This window comes from Haplochromis burtoni, unplaced genomic scaffold, assembly GCF_018398535.1.
Source record: "Haplochromis burtoni strain Fernald_Lab_line unplaced genomic scaffold, NCSU_Asbu1 Contig_16, whole genome shotgun sequence".
In the NCBI taxonomy this organism is placed as follows: domain Eukaryota; kingdom Metazoa; phylum Chordata; class Actinopteri; order Cichliformes; family Cichlidae; genus Haplochromis; species Haplochromis burtoni.
In genome coordinates, this window is record NW_024582377.1 from 402,530 (window position 1) to 419,987 (window position 17,458).

At 41.2% G+C, this 17,458-nt stretch overlaps 1 protein-coding gene across 2 annotated transcripts in view; it reads left to right on the forward strand.

The window, feature by feature from the left end:
• bahd1 (bromo adjacent homology domain containing 1) overlaps positions 1-16,909 on the forward strand; it is a 32,690-nt gene extending 15,781 nt beyond the window's left edge. For both annotated transcript variants that reach the window (XM_005916648.3, XM_005916649.3), the window contains exons 2-7: positions 3,486-5,243; positions 9,630-10,039; positions 10,348-10,507; positions 10,632-10,711; positions 13,603-13,694; positions 13,807-16,909. In XM_005916648.3, coding sequence (XP_005916710.1) covers positions 3,617-5,243; positions 9,630-10,039; positions 10,348-10,507; positions 10,632-10,711; positions 13,603-13,694; positions 13,807-13,999 — 2,562 coding nt within the window. In that variant the 5' untranslated portion in view covers positions 3,486-3,616 and the 3' untranslated portion in view covers positions 14,000-16,909. The remainder of the gene's footprint in view (positions 1-3,485; positions 5,244-9,629; positions 10,040-10,347; positions 10,508-10,631; positions 10,712-13,602; positions 13,695-13,806) is intronic.
• The last annotated feature ends 549 nt before the right edge of the window (positions 16,910-17,458 follow it).

The following is a 17,458-nucleotide window of genomic DNA, read 5'->3' on the forward strand; positions in this document are numbered from 1 at the left end:
TTTTTTAACAAGAATACATTTTCAACAAGAATACATTTGTTCATGTAAAGAACTACTCTACCTACAACCCTTAATTTAAATGACCTGTGAAAATGTTTCGACCCACTAATGTTAAGACATTCGAGGTGTGATTAATTATACATGCACAGTACAAAAGAATTTATTTAAATAACTATTAACATACAACACTGTTAATAACCATATAAATACTACAGTAAAAATTCAAAGCATTACATTTGAGAAGAAGAAAGGAAGTTGCGAAGTCGCTGTGGAATCTGGGATTTGTAGTTGTGTATGACATGAGTAGTTCCTTCAACATTAAAAGTAATTGTGCACATTTTTTGTCATTTTCCTTTATTTCTTTTGCCCATATGTCTGTGCCTAAGATCGTAAAAAACAACTTATGCCACATTTACTCTATTTATATGTATATACCCTAAATCTGAAACCTAGCAGTGTTTTGAAGTGAAGAGTTTTTTAGACTCACATTAAATACTGAACAGACCTTTACTAGTGTGGAAATGAAATAGGCTTCCATGATTGGCTGAAATATAGTGATTGAAATGTAGTATCGTTAGCCTCTTAACTCATATCATACACTTACACTGAATCTATTAATAAGAAGCGTGCTCAGAACTTGATCATTTGTGTATGTTTGTGAAAGCTCAGGGATTTTCTCGCTGGAGAGTCACTTATAATAAAAGGACCCACGTTGACTTACTCCTTGGAGGTCAAGTAGCATAATTGTGTTCCAGGGCTGCAGCAAGAAGCACGATCCATCTCCTTCTGCTGCACACACGAGTGTCATTACATAAAGGTCGCCGGAGTTGAGTCATCAGGATATCTAAAGGCTTTTCCTAAGTGAGGTGTTTTTTCCCGTTGAGGTAGCAGAAAGCCGTGAGTTACGGAGGGCCGCAAGTCTTGTTATGCATCGTTGGTTCTAAAGTTGCTGGAGCTGCTTTGGTATCAGCCTGTTGACATGGAAACTGAAGAGGCTATTGTGTGACAAGTGTTTCTGCCACCAGTTTTTTTCCCTTTCTTTTCTTTTTTTTGTAGAATCGGGATCGATTCATGAGTCATTTGTTCGTGGTACTGTTTGTTTTGTGCCTCTAAGTGTCAGACAATCATTGCTTAATTTCATATCTTACAGTGAATTGAAAGAGTTTGTTGTGTCGTTGACACTATAAATGAGAATATGAGAAGCGAGTGTCTGAGCATCCATCGTATCAAATATTAAATGCATCACTCAAATGCCTCACCTTTTTCTGGTTTTTGGCTTCTGTGTTTTAGCAGTGAGTGGGTGCTTGCAACCCAACAGGCTCTCAGTGACTTGCTTGAGTCATTAATCTGCTTCAATGTGACTTCAAGGCAAAATGGTCGTTTAATACAAAGGATCAAAAGCCAACAGTTCTCTTTTAAAACTCAAATCAAAATAAAAACCGAAACGTAGAAGCTACAGCACATTAAACTAAACATACACTGATCAGCTACAACATTAAAAGAACTTGTGGAATATTGCGCAAGCCTCCCTCGTGCGGCTAAAACAGCTCAGACCCATCAGGGCATGGACACACGGGTCCTCTGGGAGCATCCAGTGCATTCTCATCCCAGGGCATCAAATGCTGCCATTCAGTCAGATGCAGTGGGGCCACAGTGATACGAACAAGGTGCCCTTTAGCACTGGTGCCTGAACACAACAGCCACAGCAGTATTGGATCCAGAGAGATAACGGCCTTCCTTTAAACAGTCCAGAGCAGAATGCTGGAGGGGGAGGCAGTGGAAGAAGAAGGCACTGGTTTGTCTGCCAAGAGACCGCAGTTCAAATCATATTTGGGAGCTTTGTGTTTTGCACAGCTTGCTGCTTGTTTAGGTTAAGCAAAAACGGCTTTTACTGCACTGCGGCTCAGAGGTTAGCCACAGTGCTTGCCTAACAGCAACAGGATCCTGGGTTCAAACCAGGACAAACACTTATGTGTGGAGTTTTGTTTTTTTTCTTCCTGTGCTTCTGCAGGTTTTCTACAGGCGCTCTGGTTTCTCCTGCCATATAACATGCTAGGCTAATGCTGCCTATCTTGGCCCAGGATACTCCTGTAAATGTAAATGGCAAGAGTTTCACTTCCTGTTTTGTTTTGTTTTTTTAAAAAAAAGGAAATTTCGGTCAGTTTGGCAAATGGACTGGTTTTTAAATAGGGCATTTCTATGTCAACCGAGTTCTCAAAACACTTTACACTTCCTCCCTCATTTATACAAACAGTTCTTTTTCAATGCTTATGTGTTTTCTGTGTAACATTCACATTGTGATGGATGCATCAGGGAGCAGCTTAGGGTTCGGATCTTGCCCAAGGATATTTGGCATGCAGGCAGGAGCAGCCAGGGATCAAACCACAAACCTTCCGATTTGTAGATGATCTGCTCTACCTCCTGAGCTACAACCACCTCTTGTCCTTTATGTGCATCTTATTTAGGACAAGATGGTGGGTTAGGTCAAAATTCAGCCCTTCTCAATATTAAACCTAAACGTTAAAGTGCCAGCTCAGGAGGCAAAGCAGGTCATCTACTGATCAGAAGATCTACAGTTCAATTCCAGGAGGCTCCAGTCCTCATTGCAATCTGTGCTTTGGCCAAGGAACTGAACTCCATGGATGGATGGATGTACGCCAGGCATAGAATAAAGTGCTGTGTGAGAGTAAAAAATTTTTAAAAGGCACTAAGTAAGTATGTGTGCATTTACTACAAAGGACTCTGATTTATCTATATGAGCATTTTATGTGAAGAGTTGGCTGTGTGCCCTTTCTCACTGTTGTCATGATCCTGCACATCATGTCACAGATACCACAGTGACAGCTTTTGCAGCATTTTTGTTGTGTTCCTGTTTTTTGTGGGGGGGCTGGCCGCATTGTTCAGCCAGAGGAAAACCACTGCTGTCGAGGTGTGTTGTTCCCATACTACAGGTGTGATGGCAACAGCACACCTGTTGCTCTGGAACAATAAGTTAACAATCAAGAACAGGTTTAGGTAGGCGGTACGTGTCAAAGTAAGATTCACATGAATGGCTAGACCCAAAGTTTCTCAGCTTAACAGTGTATTAATTAATGATACTTCATTTTAGTGGTCTTAATGTTGTGGTTATCAGCGTGCTGTGATCAAGATAGTGTAAAAGGAGAAAAATTAAATCTAAAATGCATCTAAAAGAAAAAGGGAGAGCAGTCTGAATGCATAATGTGCGTGCAGCGTGTGATGTGCTTTTGGTGTCTGATCCTCTGTCTTGAGCATGAAGCATATTTGCATGTTAAGGAGAGGGGTTTCCTAAGTGCTCCTATTCTCTGTGGATGTGGAAAATTGACAGCAAACGGAGTAAAACTGGTTGCTACATAATGCATCAGAAGATCCTGTCCGTTACATTAAGTCACTTTCAGGTTCTGCATGAGTAACATCTGTGTGTGGCTTAAGCTTTAATGTTGAATGTCTGATCTGTGTCTTCTCAGAGAGCCATATGGACCCAGATGATGATCCATGATGATATCCACTGAAAGCCCAGTCTGAGCTGAAACCCTCCACCAATCAGAAACCCGTGGATGAAGACAGTTTAGTGAATCTGCTCCCAGACGCTGAGAATATGGTGAAAGCTCAGCGGTGCCAGACGGCGAAATGCGGAAAGCCCAAGAAGGAGAGGGGAAGTAAGGAAAAGCAGGATGGTGTGAAGAAAGGGAGAGGGGGGGTGATTGAGCTGAAGAGGAAGAAAAAGAGGGACAAGAAAGACTTGCACCGAAATAAAAAGAAGAAACTAGCCGTGAGTGATGGAGATGCGTTGGACTGTTGCGTGTTGCTCACCCGTCTGGAGGAGAAAGCAGCTGCTGGTAAAGAGAAGAATGCACTAAAAGCTGGGAAGAAAAGGAGTGTAAAAGTTAAAAAGAAGCAACACTCCATCCAAAGAGGGACCAAACATAGACTCAAGAAAACCTCTGTCGCCAATCAGCAAGCACTGGAACCAAAAAACAACCAATCTGACGCCTTACTCATGATGCCCTCAGCTATGTTTGAGCCCCGCAGAAGGAGAATGGCTTCTCTTAACGCTGAGGCTGTCAACAGCTTGCTGCTCTACAAAGACGGCTCACTCATGGCGAATAACGCAAAGAAATGTCAGCCATCCAACGAAGAGCCAGCAAAAGAGCTCACTAAAACTGAACACGGAGATCAGAAAACCAAAAAAGGTTCTTTGGAAGGGAAAGCAGTCCAAAAAGAGAGACCGAAAAAACAAAAGCGTTCCACAGCTGAGGCTCAGAACATCGACTGGTTGAGTTTGCTTGCACCGACACCTCGGCGTCAAGCAGGCCTCACCGCTGCAACGCTGCTCAAACTCACCAGTGCCCCATATGGGGCCAAACGGCAAAGGAAGGTGGAGTCCAAGCCAGGGAGTAGAAGTGAAGCTGCAGCTACGACTCAGGATGGAATGAGTGGTAAGCCTGTGTGCAAAGGAACAACACACACCAAACGAAGAACACATCCCAAACATGAGGGGCAACTAAAGCACAGAAAACAGGGCACAGAAGATCCAGTCCATTCCCAGGTGAGCCCCGCCATCCAGGAATGCTGCAGTTTGTGTAAGACGGAGACTTTGGATCCGGAGTGGAAGGGTGCCACAGGGGGGCAGGAGTGTGTCAAGCATCCTCTCCACTGTGGCTCTTCTCTGGGATTCTCCTTAAAAACAATCAAAGAGGAGCAGGTGGAGACGGAGGTGTCTTCCTGTTACTGCTGCTCCCAGGAGAGATGTGTCGAGTACTTTCACAGGCTGGCCCTCTTCCTGGATGACAAAACCTTCAAGGAACCAGAGGACGGCTCACTGTCTGAGGTGTTCCACCACCACCATCATCATCACCACCACCATCACCACCACCATTCTGTTGGCCACCCGGCAGCCATAACCATCAGCCCACACACGTACACCTGTTTCCCAGGCTACTACGTCCATTTCAGCCACCCGGACAACTCCGCCTCCACCATATCACCTCTCGCTTTATGCCCAAGCGGCAGCAAGAGGCCGAAGCTGCTCCCCAGCACGGGTCCCCAACCCTCAGGGATTAGCCATCCAGTGTACTGCTGCACCTCAGTGAAACCGTGCTACGGAGAGCCCTGCAGGATCAACGGCTACTCTGCTTATACCAGTGTGATTCCAGCAATTAACAGAGGAGCGTGCTCCTCTGGCCGCCCAGACTGCATCAAATGTAACCACAGCGTAAAAAGAGGTAAGCGGAGATCACACGGTTTAATTTGCAAGAATTCATTTAGTAGAAATTCCAAGTTAATGAGTTACTTATGGCATTTGTGCAACCAGAATGACATTTTCCTGTCAAAGTTTGCATCAGTATTCTGTTTCCAAATACAAACTGAGATCAGATTTCTTTTAGGCTTCAGAAAGTGCCCTCAAGATTCATAAATGACATTAAAACAGCTGTTTTCACAAGTGGAGTCGTATTTCTGTGACGGGCTCCTTTTATCTAAGTAAGCGTTTTGAAGAAGTATTAAATGTTCGTCAGCACAGTATGGGTATATTATTTTGCATGCAGAGCCCCGCTCATCCAGCTGCCAAAGGAGTACAATGTGCTGAGAATAGCTATTATATGAGCCATTTATATTCTCCCACTTTGGCATGTCACTTGAGTGGGAAGTTGGAAAAAAAAAAAATCAGATAAAGGGCAAGACCCCTTTTGTCTCCGTTTGAATAAAAGTCATTGGACGGTGAACACGAGGCCTGTGCGGCTGAATACAATTGAGCTGTACGGGCTCGAGTGTCTGCTGTGAGTTTCTGTGTTTAAAGTGAGCGATGTGAGCCTGAACAGGAAAGCACGCTGGGGTTAAACAGCGTCTGAATATGTGGGGGTATGGTTAGAAACACCTGAATGCGATCTCAAAATAACACTAGTTTCACACACGCACTCTCTCTCTCTGCCACTCTTTGGTCTCTAGCAGTCACAACCAGGTCACGCTGTCTGTGAGGACTTACGCTTTTATCTACTAGAGAACCAAGTTTAATCTCAGTGGAAATGTTAACTTGGAAAAGAACAGACGTACATAATAGAATAAATAATGGCTGAATTTCATTTGGCTGCTTACTTACTGGCTGCTGGTATTGTGTGTGGGGTGTGTTTGTGTCATACTGTCATGGCTTACTAGGAGACCTAAATAGCACAGACCCATTGTTAATGTCATTAGTACACTTGTGCTTTTCCTGTTGTGACAAGTATGCTGTCAAAGAGGTCTGTGGTCCACCCACACAGGTGTTGCCACTTTTCTGCCTGAACAGACCTCATTACTGTTTGGGTGTATACACCTCCGGTTTTATTGACAGCTTCCTCGCTCTCTTGCTCATTTTGTGGCATCTTTCGAGGTGTGTACAGCTTAAGCTGCATTTCATTTGGCTAATGGGCCCTCTCGCTTCCCTCACTCGTCTCTTCCTCGAATCTCGGCTTCGCCCAGCGGGGGATGCGATGAAGGAAATGAGGAAGAAGTACAAGGATGGAGGAAATGCACGTCTCGAAGTGCTCATTCACCCTAGCATCAGTTTTTAAGAAAAGATGGCAATACCTCATGATTCAGAGTCTCAGCAAATGTGCAGGAGGACCTGCTGTTCATCACATAATGCATGAAAAATACAGATGTCTTATCACTATTATAAATAATACAGACATAAATGTATGTAAGTGCAAGAAAAAGGGCTGGTTGGATGTTTGAACGTCTGAAAATTTTACCTTCTTTCTATAAAAAATGAATCAGGATTAGTAATTTGGGACACAACCAGTGTTGGTCAAGTTACTTGAAAAAAGTAATCAGTAACTAATTACTGATTATGTCAGCAAAAAAGTAATCCCGTTACTTTACTGATTACTTATTTAGGTAATTAATTACTTAGTTACTTAGTTACTTTTTAAAAACACCATTTACAACCTGAATAGGTGATAAAGCGATAGATCTTTCAGCCCAATTCTACTTTTTCTGCATAATCCATCATACAAAATGTAATCAAATGGAAAAGTCTCTTTTTAAAACTTGTTTTATTAGTTTTAATCTTTTAACTTTATGCATCAAGCAAAAATTAATTATATGCAACATTCTCTGACTGAAAAATTAGTTTAACATTTAAACCTATTTTCTGCACATTCCAGCACATAAAATAAAATATTTTTTGTGTTTACACTCATCTTTCAAATAGATGCAAGTAAAACACAGCAGAAAATAAATAAAGTCAAAGACTCAGCGGTCCTGTTGCTCTATTTTCACCTGTAAAGCAGGACTGGGTAGGCGGAGGTTTACCCTGGTGCAGGTGTGCCGCGGTCAGTTGAAGAATCCGCGAGTTTCTCTGTGAATTTCCCATTACGTCGTTGCGCACTCGGTGCTTGCTTGGAAGTTTAGGGGTTTTTTTCGCTGTAAAAAGAAGTTTTCTTCCCACGCACGAGGACGCTAATGTTTTTGTCACTTTTTATGGAATCAAACTCAAAGTAAGGTCAGTACTTCCACGCTTTAAACGCTGCACGCTCATACTCTCTCCCACAATCGATATGTGATCCATTGTTGATCTGCACACAGCTGTTGTCACTAACGGCGCACTCGCTTACGTCACTGTCGTGAGACATTCTCGCAAAAAATCACGGTTTTAGTAACGCAGCGTTCCTACGGGAAAGTAACGGTAATCTAATTACCGTTTTTGCAATAGTAATCCCTTACTTTACTCGTTAGCTGAAAAAAGTTACTGCCCATCTCTGGACACAACCTCAAATCTTTTTATTGGCTGGTGAAAATATGATAAATAAATTCAAGCAGTCTTTGTAAAGTCCCATTCTTGAGCACACAATAAAACTCATCAGATTGCAGAGGACAGCTTGTGACAATTACTGATTGGTATACAGTTGTATTTCACAATAACGTAAAACGTGTAGAATACTAGTTGGATCACAAAAACAGTATATATGAGTAGTAGTTTAATGTGAATGGAACAAAATGATGGACTTTCCAGTAAAAACTCAGGCAAGCAGGATCAGGCAATCTTTGTCTGAAATTTTACTGGGTAGAATTATTAGGACAGCAAAAAAAAGTGTTAATGTACTCTCAGGGATTCGATGAATGCAGCAGATGAGGTTCAGATTCAGAAAGCCAACAAATAGGTCGGTCAGCAGAGATTTTGACTTGCCATAGCAGGAAAAGCACAGGTGTAATTGACAACATTAAAAATGACTGGATTCTATTTAGGTGAGCGAGCTTGAAGGATCCTGGTAATCTAATCCTCAGCTGTGGCTTCCTGCCTGGGACAGGGACTGCAGCTGAGCCACTGTTAAGAATATTTCCTGCTATGACAAGTGCACAAATCTGCTGTGAAATGGGTTCATTGATCATCACTTCACCTTAATGTCACCACTGCAGCTGTGTCATGGGAGTGTGCACAACCCCCCTCTCACACAGCAGAATGCTTGTCTTGTTTTTCAGTGCCACTGTAGGAGAAACGTCTAGTTTGTGTGCATGGTAAAGACTATAATTGATCTTAATTGAGGCTCTGCCTGTTTGGTTTTTTTGCTACTTCAGCATAAATATTAAGAAACGAAGTATTTGTTGTGCCTCTCGTATCAGAGTTCAAAGTTCTAGGTAACACCTTATGATACGGCTCGCAATTAAGGGCGCAATTCCCGGTAATCAAATGGAATTTCTGTGGGTTTTATTTGAAATGATAATGTAATTATATTTATCTACAAATACTTAAAGGTAGGTACACTTGAATGAGGGGATAACAATTCAGGATTTTATAGGAAACAAAGAAATAATTATACTGCAAGTAAATTTCAGTACAGTGTAAATAGTGTCTTAGGTCATAAGTACACTGTGTTTTTCAAGGCGTTGGCCGTATTATGGAGTGGATTAATCTTGCCTTTTGGGATCCTTTTTCAATATTCATCATGTTGATGTGCACGATTGATGTTCTCTTATTCAGCTGTTATTTTATTTGATCTAAATGAGAACTGCTCCCCCTCAGCAATTTATAAGAGAAAAAAAATAAATAAATACTGTCAAAAATTTGCCTGTGACCTCATCATGATGGACCGAAATCTAACTTAATTAATTTTCTTTTTTTTCACAATTACTGTTCAAACATCTTTCAAAGTGAGTGTAAAGGAATAAGTGTCCTTGGTGTCTCCTTTCCCATGAAATACCTGTAAAGTACCTGGAAGTTAGACAAGGTTAAGTCACTCCATAATACAGCACGCACCCCGAAAGGTACAGCATACTTACAGTGAAATGATCAGTTACGGCGCCTTCAGAAAAGTAGGGCTACCATCTCGCAATGTGACAAATAAACAAAATAAACTAGATTAGGTTGAAGTAAGATAGCTAAAGAAAATTTTTGTCATTCCAGCCAAGCAGAAACTCTGCTTATGTTGCAGCTGAAGCTTGGTTGCGTGATGTTTCCTGCAGATGTTCATCAGCCACGTGAAAGAGGGCGTAGCATGAAAACAAATGGCGAAGAATAAACTGTGTGTCTTGGCTGCGATTCAATAGCTGTTATTGCTCTGAAATCTGCATGCAGGGCTCGTTTCAGTACTCTGTATTCATTTCACATTATCGTACCTTTTCTGTTCTTTCCTCAGATGACTACCCAGCAACCATCAATGACCACCACAGCCCCTCCTCTATCCCCATTTGTCCCAGCCCTCGAATCCTTACTGGCTGCCCCGTTCCCACTGTGCCTCCAGCCGGCCAATCAGTGCCCCACATCCAGACTCCACTGTCTGACCCCAGCCAACCGCAGCCTCCGCTGAAGGTGGCAAAGGAGTGTCCACAGAGTGCCAAGCAGCCCAGCGGGTCAAGGTCTGGCGCGCGCAGCACCGGCAGCATCAGCTCGGCTGTCTGCCCTCTCAACAGGAACAAGAAACAGAAGCTCAGCTGTGCCAGCGACGGAGGGCAAACGGTTGCCAAGCAGCCGAAGAATGGCCGCCAAAAATCCACCAACGGCTGGAGGCCATTTGGCCTGTCCTTTGAGAAGGAGGTTTTCTCTGTGGTATGTAGAGAAAGTCATTTTGGTGCTTTTTGACACAGCCACAATGGCACCACTTTTAATTAGAGCTGATGTAATTTTACTGAAGTGTCCTGAGAGAGTATGGGGGGTGATTCATAACACCTGTTTCACTGTTGGATCAGGGCTTATTCACTATTTTTTACTACATTTTATCCAGCAACCCCGACAACCAAGGCGCAGAAGCCATTCAATACAAATCACATCCTGCAGCTTTTTACTCCACAGCCTCTCAAAGCTTATCAGTTTCTGACTGCTAGAGGAGTCAGTATTTCCTGCTGCTGTGTTCCCAGGGAGAGGACACTTTGGTGCTGAGGAAGTGCTTTGAGGGAGTCCACAGGGACGGGGAGCTGATTAGAGTCAGAGACACTGTTCTGCTGAAATCTGGACCTAGAAAAAAGTCTCTGCCTTACGTGGCTAAGGTCTCAGCTCTGTGGGAAGAGCCAGAGTCAGGTAGTATGCTCGCTGTACGCAGCATTTACTCAGACCACACGAGAAGACGCATTTATGTGGTAATAACTGGTTTGAGAAGTGAAGTTAAAGACGTGCTATGTTTTACTTTTTTTCTTTCCTTCAGGAGAGCTGATGATGAGTTTGTTTTGGTACTACCGTCCAGAACACACACAGGGAGGACGCAACCCCAGCGTACATTGTGAGGTGAGAAGGCTGACGTGTGTTTCTGAAATGCTTTTTTTTTTTTTAACCACGGCTTTCTAATAACTGTCAGGGGTAATTATAGACCAGCAAATCTAAAATATAGCTTGTGTCAACTGCAGCATATTCAGCGCCTGTAATCATGGCTATTAGTGATGCACAGGTCGAGCCAGTTCACGTACGTTTAATAGAAAGCATCACCAGTTCTGGCGGGAGGAGTTAAATAACTCACAGAAACACTATGTGCAATATGCCAGGCTCTGATTACTACCTTCGTGTCTCCTTTATCTGCATATCTCTCCTTCTCTGAGACATACACTGAAAGGCTCAAGTCCTCCTATGGCCTAACAAAGCTATAAAGTAGCCCAAATGTCTATTAAGATGGGAGAACAAGAGGATCAAAGAGACTCTCTGATACCTTAAGTGCTCATATAATATCCTTTTAATGCTGCTATGATCATTCAGCGCTGCTGAAATTGCACCAGAGGCCAATCCGCTGCCTCTATAACAAAGTATTTTAGGGGAAACTTGACTTTAGGTCCACATTTTACTGTTTGGTGAAACACACTCTACTCAGAAGCTACAGCGATATATAATTCGAGGTCATGTAACTTTAAACGGCCTTGCTTTGTAGTGCACTGCGAGGAAGTTTGGAAAATCCTGCCTGCTGCATGATCCATAATAATCTGCATAATTATTTAAACTGCATAATTTCCATGTAATTTTTACTCGCCTCTTTGATGCACTTCTAGTAGCTGGATCAAATGGAATTGTAAAATTAGTGTTGGCGCGGTTAAGGTTACGGCACGGTTCAAGGTGGATCCAGGTGTTTGACTGACACATATTATTGTGGGTTTCCACACTCTCACAACAAGCAGGTTGAGTGCTGTGATTTTAAAAAAAGGGGAAAAAATTGTAATCCATGCTTAACTAATGGCTGTAATGTGTGCTTCGTGCTGGCTTTCTAAACCAGAAGAGATTTTAGATACTATTAATGAATATAATGACTCTTATTATAGTGTTAAATGTGTTTTCTATTGTCAACAACACATGTTATGTAAACTTTAAAACACAGAAAGAAAGGGAACACGCTAAAATGCTTCTCTAATTATCCAAAACCTGATGATGTAGTTTATTTTAAATCCTGCTGATTTAATATTTAAAAAAATGCACTAAATGTGTATTAATCCAGGGCTGCAGATTGTTCCCAAAAAGTATGCTGTCTACTTCTGTTAAACCACCAGCTGCTTACAAAGTACAGTGAACGGTGTTTTAGGAAAAATTCAGCAGTGTATTTATAGCAGGCTGTAAGCTGTTTCTCACTCAAATACCAGTGTAAGGTGTTCACCTTCACTCTCATTGGCTCATTGTCTTGCCCAAGGACATTAAGTATATTTCTTTGTATTGGGACACCTTGAACTGTGTTACAGAATAAGAATAACCATTGTATCAAAGCAATGAATGCACAGTTGTACAGTACAGTGCAAAAGTCTTAAATCATCACTATTTTTTGTAAAATTTTGCTATGAAATTATTTATCACTGCAAAGATTTCTTATGCAAACTTACATGGAAATACAACATATAAGGAAAAAATATAGTTTGGATAATTTTAACAAGCTTTAAAGTCAATATTTGGAACTCTCTTATCCAAGCTTTCCTGTCATTTCTTTAAGCGGTCTTTAGGAATAGTTCTCCAGGCGTCTTGAAGAACATTCAAAGCTCTTTTTTGTATGTTTGCTGCCTTTTGTTCCGTTACAGATGGCTCTTTTCTCTTTTGGCCTTTTCCTTCTGTTTCCCCTTCTTAAGACTGGCTTCTTGACAGCCACCGTTCCCCTGAGACTATTTCTGATGAGGCTTCAGTGAACAGTAAAGCAACTATGGGGCCAGATTAATCTCTGAGGTCCTGGGTCAGGTCCTTGCCTTTTTCCTTTTTCTTAAGGACTTTCAGAGACTGTTCACCTCCTACCACTTTTTCCTTTGTCCTCCCATTGTGCAATTTACTCAGATTTTTTTAAGGACACATTGCACTGCACCGAGCAGAGGCACATCAAGTTTTTGGCTAATAGCTCTTTGGAAATCACCTTGTTGGTGCAGAAGTACTATTTTTATACCTGTCAGTGTGGGTTATTCTTGGCTTTTTTCACATCTTCAACTAAGAAAATTGGAACAAATTATATGTTTTTGCAATAAGCAGATAGTAACAAAGTGACTGAAGATAACATTTAAAGCGGGTCTTTGTTAACTTTCTGTTATGTGTAAACACAACAATGGTGTATCTCTTGAGTTAGAAGTCTTTTTATTGCAGTGTTAAGTAACTCATCAAACAACAACAACAAAAATTCCTCTGTAAATGGTCAAGTGAAAAAGCAGCTGATGTACAAAGAAAAACTTTGGAAGACCTTCCTAAAGCCTGGAAAACCTTTGCTGAAGATAAATCTGACTCCTTAGAAGCAAAAGATAAAGAAATGAAAGGTGGCTTAACACTTTTGCACAGCACTGTACGCTCGCGGACGGAACGCGTCTCTATTGTGTTCGCGTCCTGATGTCAGTAATCTCCCAGAGGAACGAGTTCAATTCACTGTCTAGAAACATTAAACCGCATGAAGTCTGTCGACTCTCAGCGTGCGCTGACAGACAACAAACACATCAGAGCAGCAGTGTGAGAACGGGAACACGGCTTTGTCACAGAGGATGACGTACAGCATCTTTCTCTGCAAATCTGGAAGTGAGGATGAGGCAGGAGGGATTGTTTAAAATTTAGAAGAGAGATTTAGTTTTTAAAGTCCCACCCGCTACTTTTTTCTTTTTCTTTCTACATGTAAGAGGATATCATGATGGGGTTTGTTTGTTTGGGCTTTTTTGTATGGATCTAACCCGAGTGTCTTTCTCTAGAATGAGGTCTTTGCATCCCGTCACCAGGATGTGAACAGTGTGGCCTGTATCGAGGACAAATGCTATGTCCTAACATTGGCACAGTATTGTCGGTAAGCAGGAAAGCATTTTTACTTTCTGTCGTGTTCTTAATTTCAGGTAGTTTTGAGCCATTAGGGGTGTTTTTGAGGTCAGTTTCTCATGTTGTGTTTGTTTCCTGTCCAGATTTTGTGCCTTGGTAAAACGCCGTAGAGAAGGCGTCAGCGACAGCGCCGCCTCCCTTGTAGTGCCCCCTGTTGTTGGAAACGCCATGCCCACCCACCACTGTGTGCCCGATGACACTGACCCAGAGCTGGTGTTTTTCTGTCGACACGTCTACGACTTCCGCTACGGACGCCTCCTCAAGAACCTGCAGTAGTACCTGACGAGGCATGACATCACATTACACCCCGGTTTCATCTGCCACAGATTCTCACTGGCTGCCTCCGTGAGAGAGGAACTGGAGTTTCGGACGACGGCTTGACAGCTTATTTTCTTTTCAGTCTCTCATTCATGCTTACATGTCACGCATTTATTAAGTAAACTAATGGTTTGACGTAATATATAAGAGTTGCTATGGCAGTGTAAATCTTTTTCTTTTATCATACATGGCTCTCTGGTGTTGTAGCAGCTGTGTGAAGAACCTGGAACGTACTCTGCTGTAGAAAAAGCTACTGTAGCTCTTAGAAATGTGAAATTTGATTAGATTGCCGAGAACTCGATGTTTCATGTGAATAATGCTACTATCTGCCTGACAGACAACAGATAACACAAAGTATCTTGATATGCCATAGATAATGAAAATATGTGGCATATTGTGCCACACCGGATGGTGCAGCTGAAGACTTAATCGCATCTTTTTTTCACTCAGTTTATTTCTGCTGCTTTGAGCTGCACTGAGTCCATTTGATAGTGAAAACATGGCGTTTTCTACTGACACGGCATATAGAAATCTTACTGTAATGCAGCTGTGTTCATGCTGTTCTGAGAAATAGTGATAGTCTGGGAAATGTGCTTGCTTGTGATAAATAAGAAGGAATCAGTTTCATGTCTGTTTAATCAAAATGAAATAATCACCAGCAGCTGGTTAGTATAGCTTAGCATAAAGTCTAAGTCTGACTCTCGGGGCAATAGTCGGATACTATATATGTAATTAGCAGCTGTCAAGGGCAAGAACACCTGTTCTGTCAGAGGTTTATCGACTGCATGCGACTACAGATCAGTTTTAAAGAAGCTAGGTGTGTTTCAGTAAATCAGCAATCCCTATTTTTCCCCCTCTAAATGCATGCAGTCGAAGCATGCTCAAACATGATTGGTTGATAGAACGTGGGCTACAAGCAGACTACAAATATCTGCATACATATCTTTTTGGAGCGATTGTGCTAAGCTTAATTAGCTGCTGGCTCCAGCTGTGTGCTTACAACGTATACAGAGAGTGTTCTCATCCAAATCTCAGCAAGCAAGCATGTGAGGAAGTTTCCCAAATATTGAAATTGACATTTTTGTCTAATGGTGATTGATTTTGGAGAGCTTTGCAGCGCGCCCCAAAGATAGCCATGAAAGACATTCTCAGTCAAACGGTTTGATTGAATCTAATTAGCAGTGAAAAAGTATAACAAGAGTGAGCAATTAACGGTTTTTTGGCTTCTTCTCTACTTAAGTTTTGAGAGAGATGCAGGTTTTATTCCGTATCTGTATCTGTAGTGAAGACACGGGCATGCTAACCGCTAAAAGACAGCGAGAGTTTAGTTTGCTTGCTTTCACATTGCGAGGATCAGCCGAGCATTAAAGGGGATTTTTGTTATGCCAATGCCGAGGAATATTTAACTTTTTCAAAGCTGTTTACCAGAGGTGTGATTTGACTCCGGTGTCAGCGTACTGTATATTTGCATTTAAATATCTGGATGGGTGTCTGTTAGTGGCAGATGGCATCAGTTAGTCACGTATATTCTTGTTTCTTCACTGATGAGCTGGTGAATAATGTAGTCAGTGTAGCATTTAGATCTGTGATGATGATTCGTTCCTATGTTTGAGAAAAGATATGTATTTATGTCTGTACTGAGAAAATATATAATTTATTTTCAAAAGATCATTTTAAAGAGTTTTAGATGAGTGGCTTGCATTCCTGATTAGAAAGGAGGCTGACGATGTCTCTCCGTAGCTGCACTGTATAAGTGTGAGAGTCTTTGCAGCAGTATTTCTGTGTTTCAGCTCGCTTACCCAATACAAGCTCGTGCAATTTTGCTTTGAGACACTGAAGTAGGCAATAGGCAGATTTGACGACACATATGGAGTATTTGGAAGGATCTCAGATGCGGTTTGAAGGACATGCGCTAACATGTGACCAGAGATGCTAAACCTTGCAGGACCAAAATGTACCCTGGCCTTTTCCAGCTTCCTGTCATCCTCCTTTTCATTTCCCCTGAGATGGTGAAGCTTTGCCTCTTCACCTTTAAATGCCGATTGCTTCACTGATTTTAACTTACCATTAGCCTGTGCCCTGGATCTTTGCTGCCTTATAGAACATTCCCAGCCTTTTATTTAGTAACGTGTATTGATCACAGTCTGGAGTTATGAAGCTAGTAAGTGCGCTGATCTTGATTCCTAGATGCTTGACATGTATTTCAGTGTTACCTGTGATCTTATGTGACCTGAAAGTCCATCTTAATCAACATTTTTATTGAGAGTGATGTTTGGTATCAAACTACTTAACTAGTTGAGAGTAGATGAGGATTTTTTTTTTCTTTTTTTGGAGAAACTAACTTTTTACAGAGTGTGGTATGACAATACTGACAATTCTTTCATATCAGTACTTTAAATATAAAGCAGAAGCTAGTTAGCTTAGCGATCTATAACGCTTGGAAGTGGGAGCGGGCGGTAGAAAGCCAGATGCACCCTTATCATCTGTGAGCATAATAGGTAACATTATGTATGTAATTTGTTTAGTCTGTATAAATCAAAGTGTTATAACAAATTTCTTGTTAGCAAATTTTGTGTTGTTTTTGGTTTTATGCTAGGCTAAGCTAAGCTAACCAGCTGGTTACGGATTCATTTCTTACATGCAGACCTTAGAGCATTCTGCCATTGAAAAAAAAAATGTTTTTTTGCCATCCATAAGTCACAATTTGGGGTTATTATGCCATTCAATTCAAAGTTAAGAATCTTAATTTTAATTTATTAATTCAAAAAATATCAGAAAATAACTCAAAATAATTATAAAAAAAACACCTTCAAACTTGAAGTTAGGTCAAAACTTTGAGATAATAATCCACTTTTTTTTTTTTTTTTTTACTTAGTAAAAACATATTTTTAAGTGGCATAAACAAGCTTCCATACTGTTTTTTTTTTTGTTTGTTTGTTTGTTTGTTTGTTTGTTTTTTGGTAACTCTCCACAAGAAAGCTTTGTTCACAAAATGTCAATCACCTGGGGCCAAGCAGCAATGCAAAATTTGGCACATTGATTGGTGTCACTGATTGTTTTATTCTTTTCGTATCACAGCCCATTATTGACTATTTGTGCATTATATTATATATACCTGTTTTTGTTTTGTTTTTTTGTTTGTTTGTTTTTTTAGATTTATGGTCTTTATGAAAAGCCAAGCAGGATATCTTACCATAACTTTGATTTATCCATGCAAAGATCAGTATGTGGATTTGGGACCCCATTTGAAGGAAACATTAAAAAAAACTTGCCCATTGATCATTGGAAGCATTCTAATAAATAAATTCTTCTTTCTCTTGCAAGTCCCAAAGCTAACCACTTCACTGGAATTTTTCCCAGGTACAAATTCTTTGCAATCCTAACCAAAATTGTCAGTCTTCAGACCGAATATCAAAA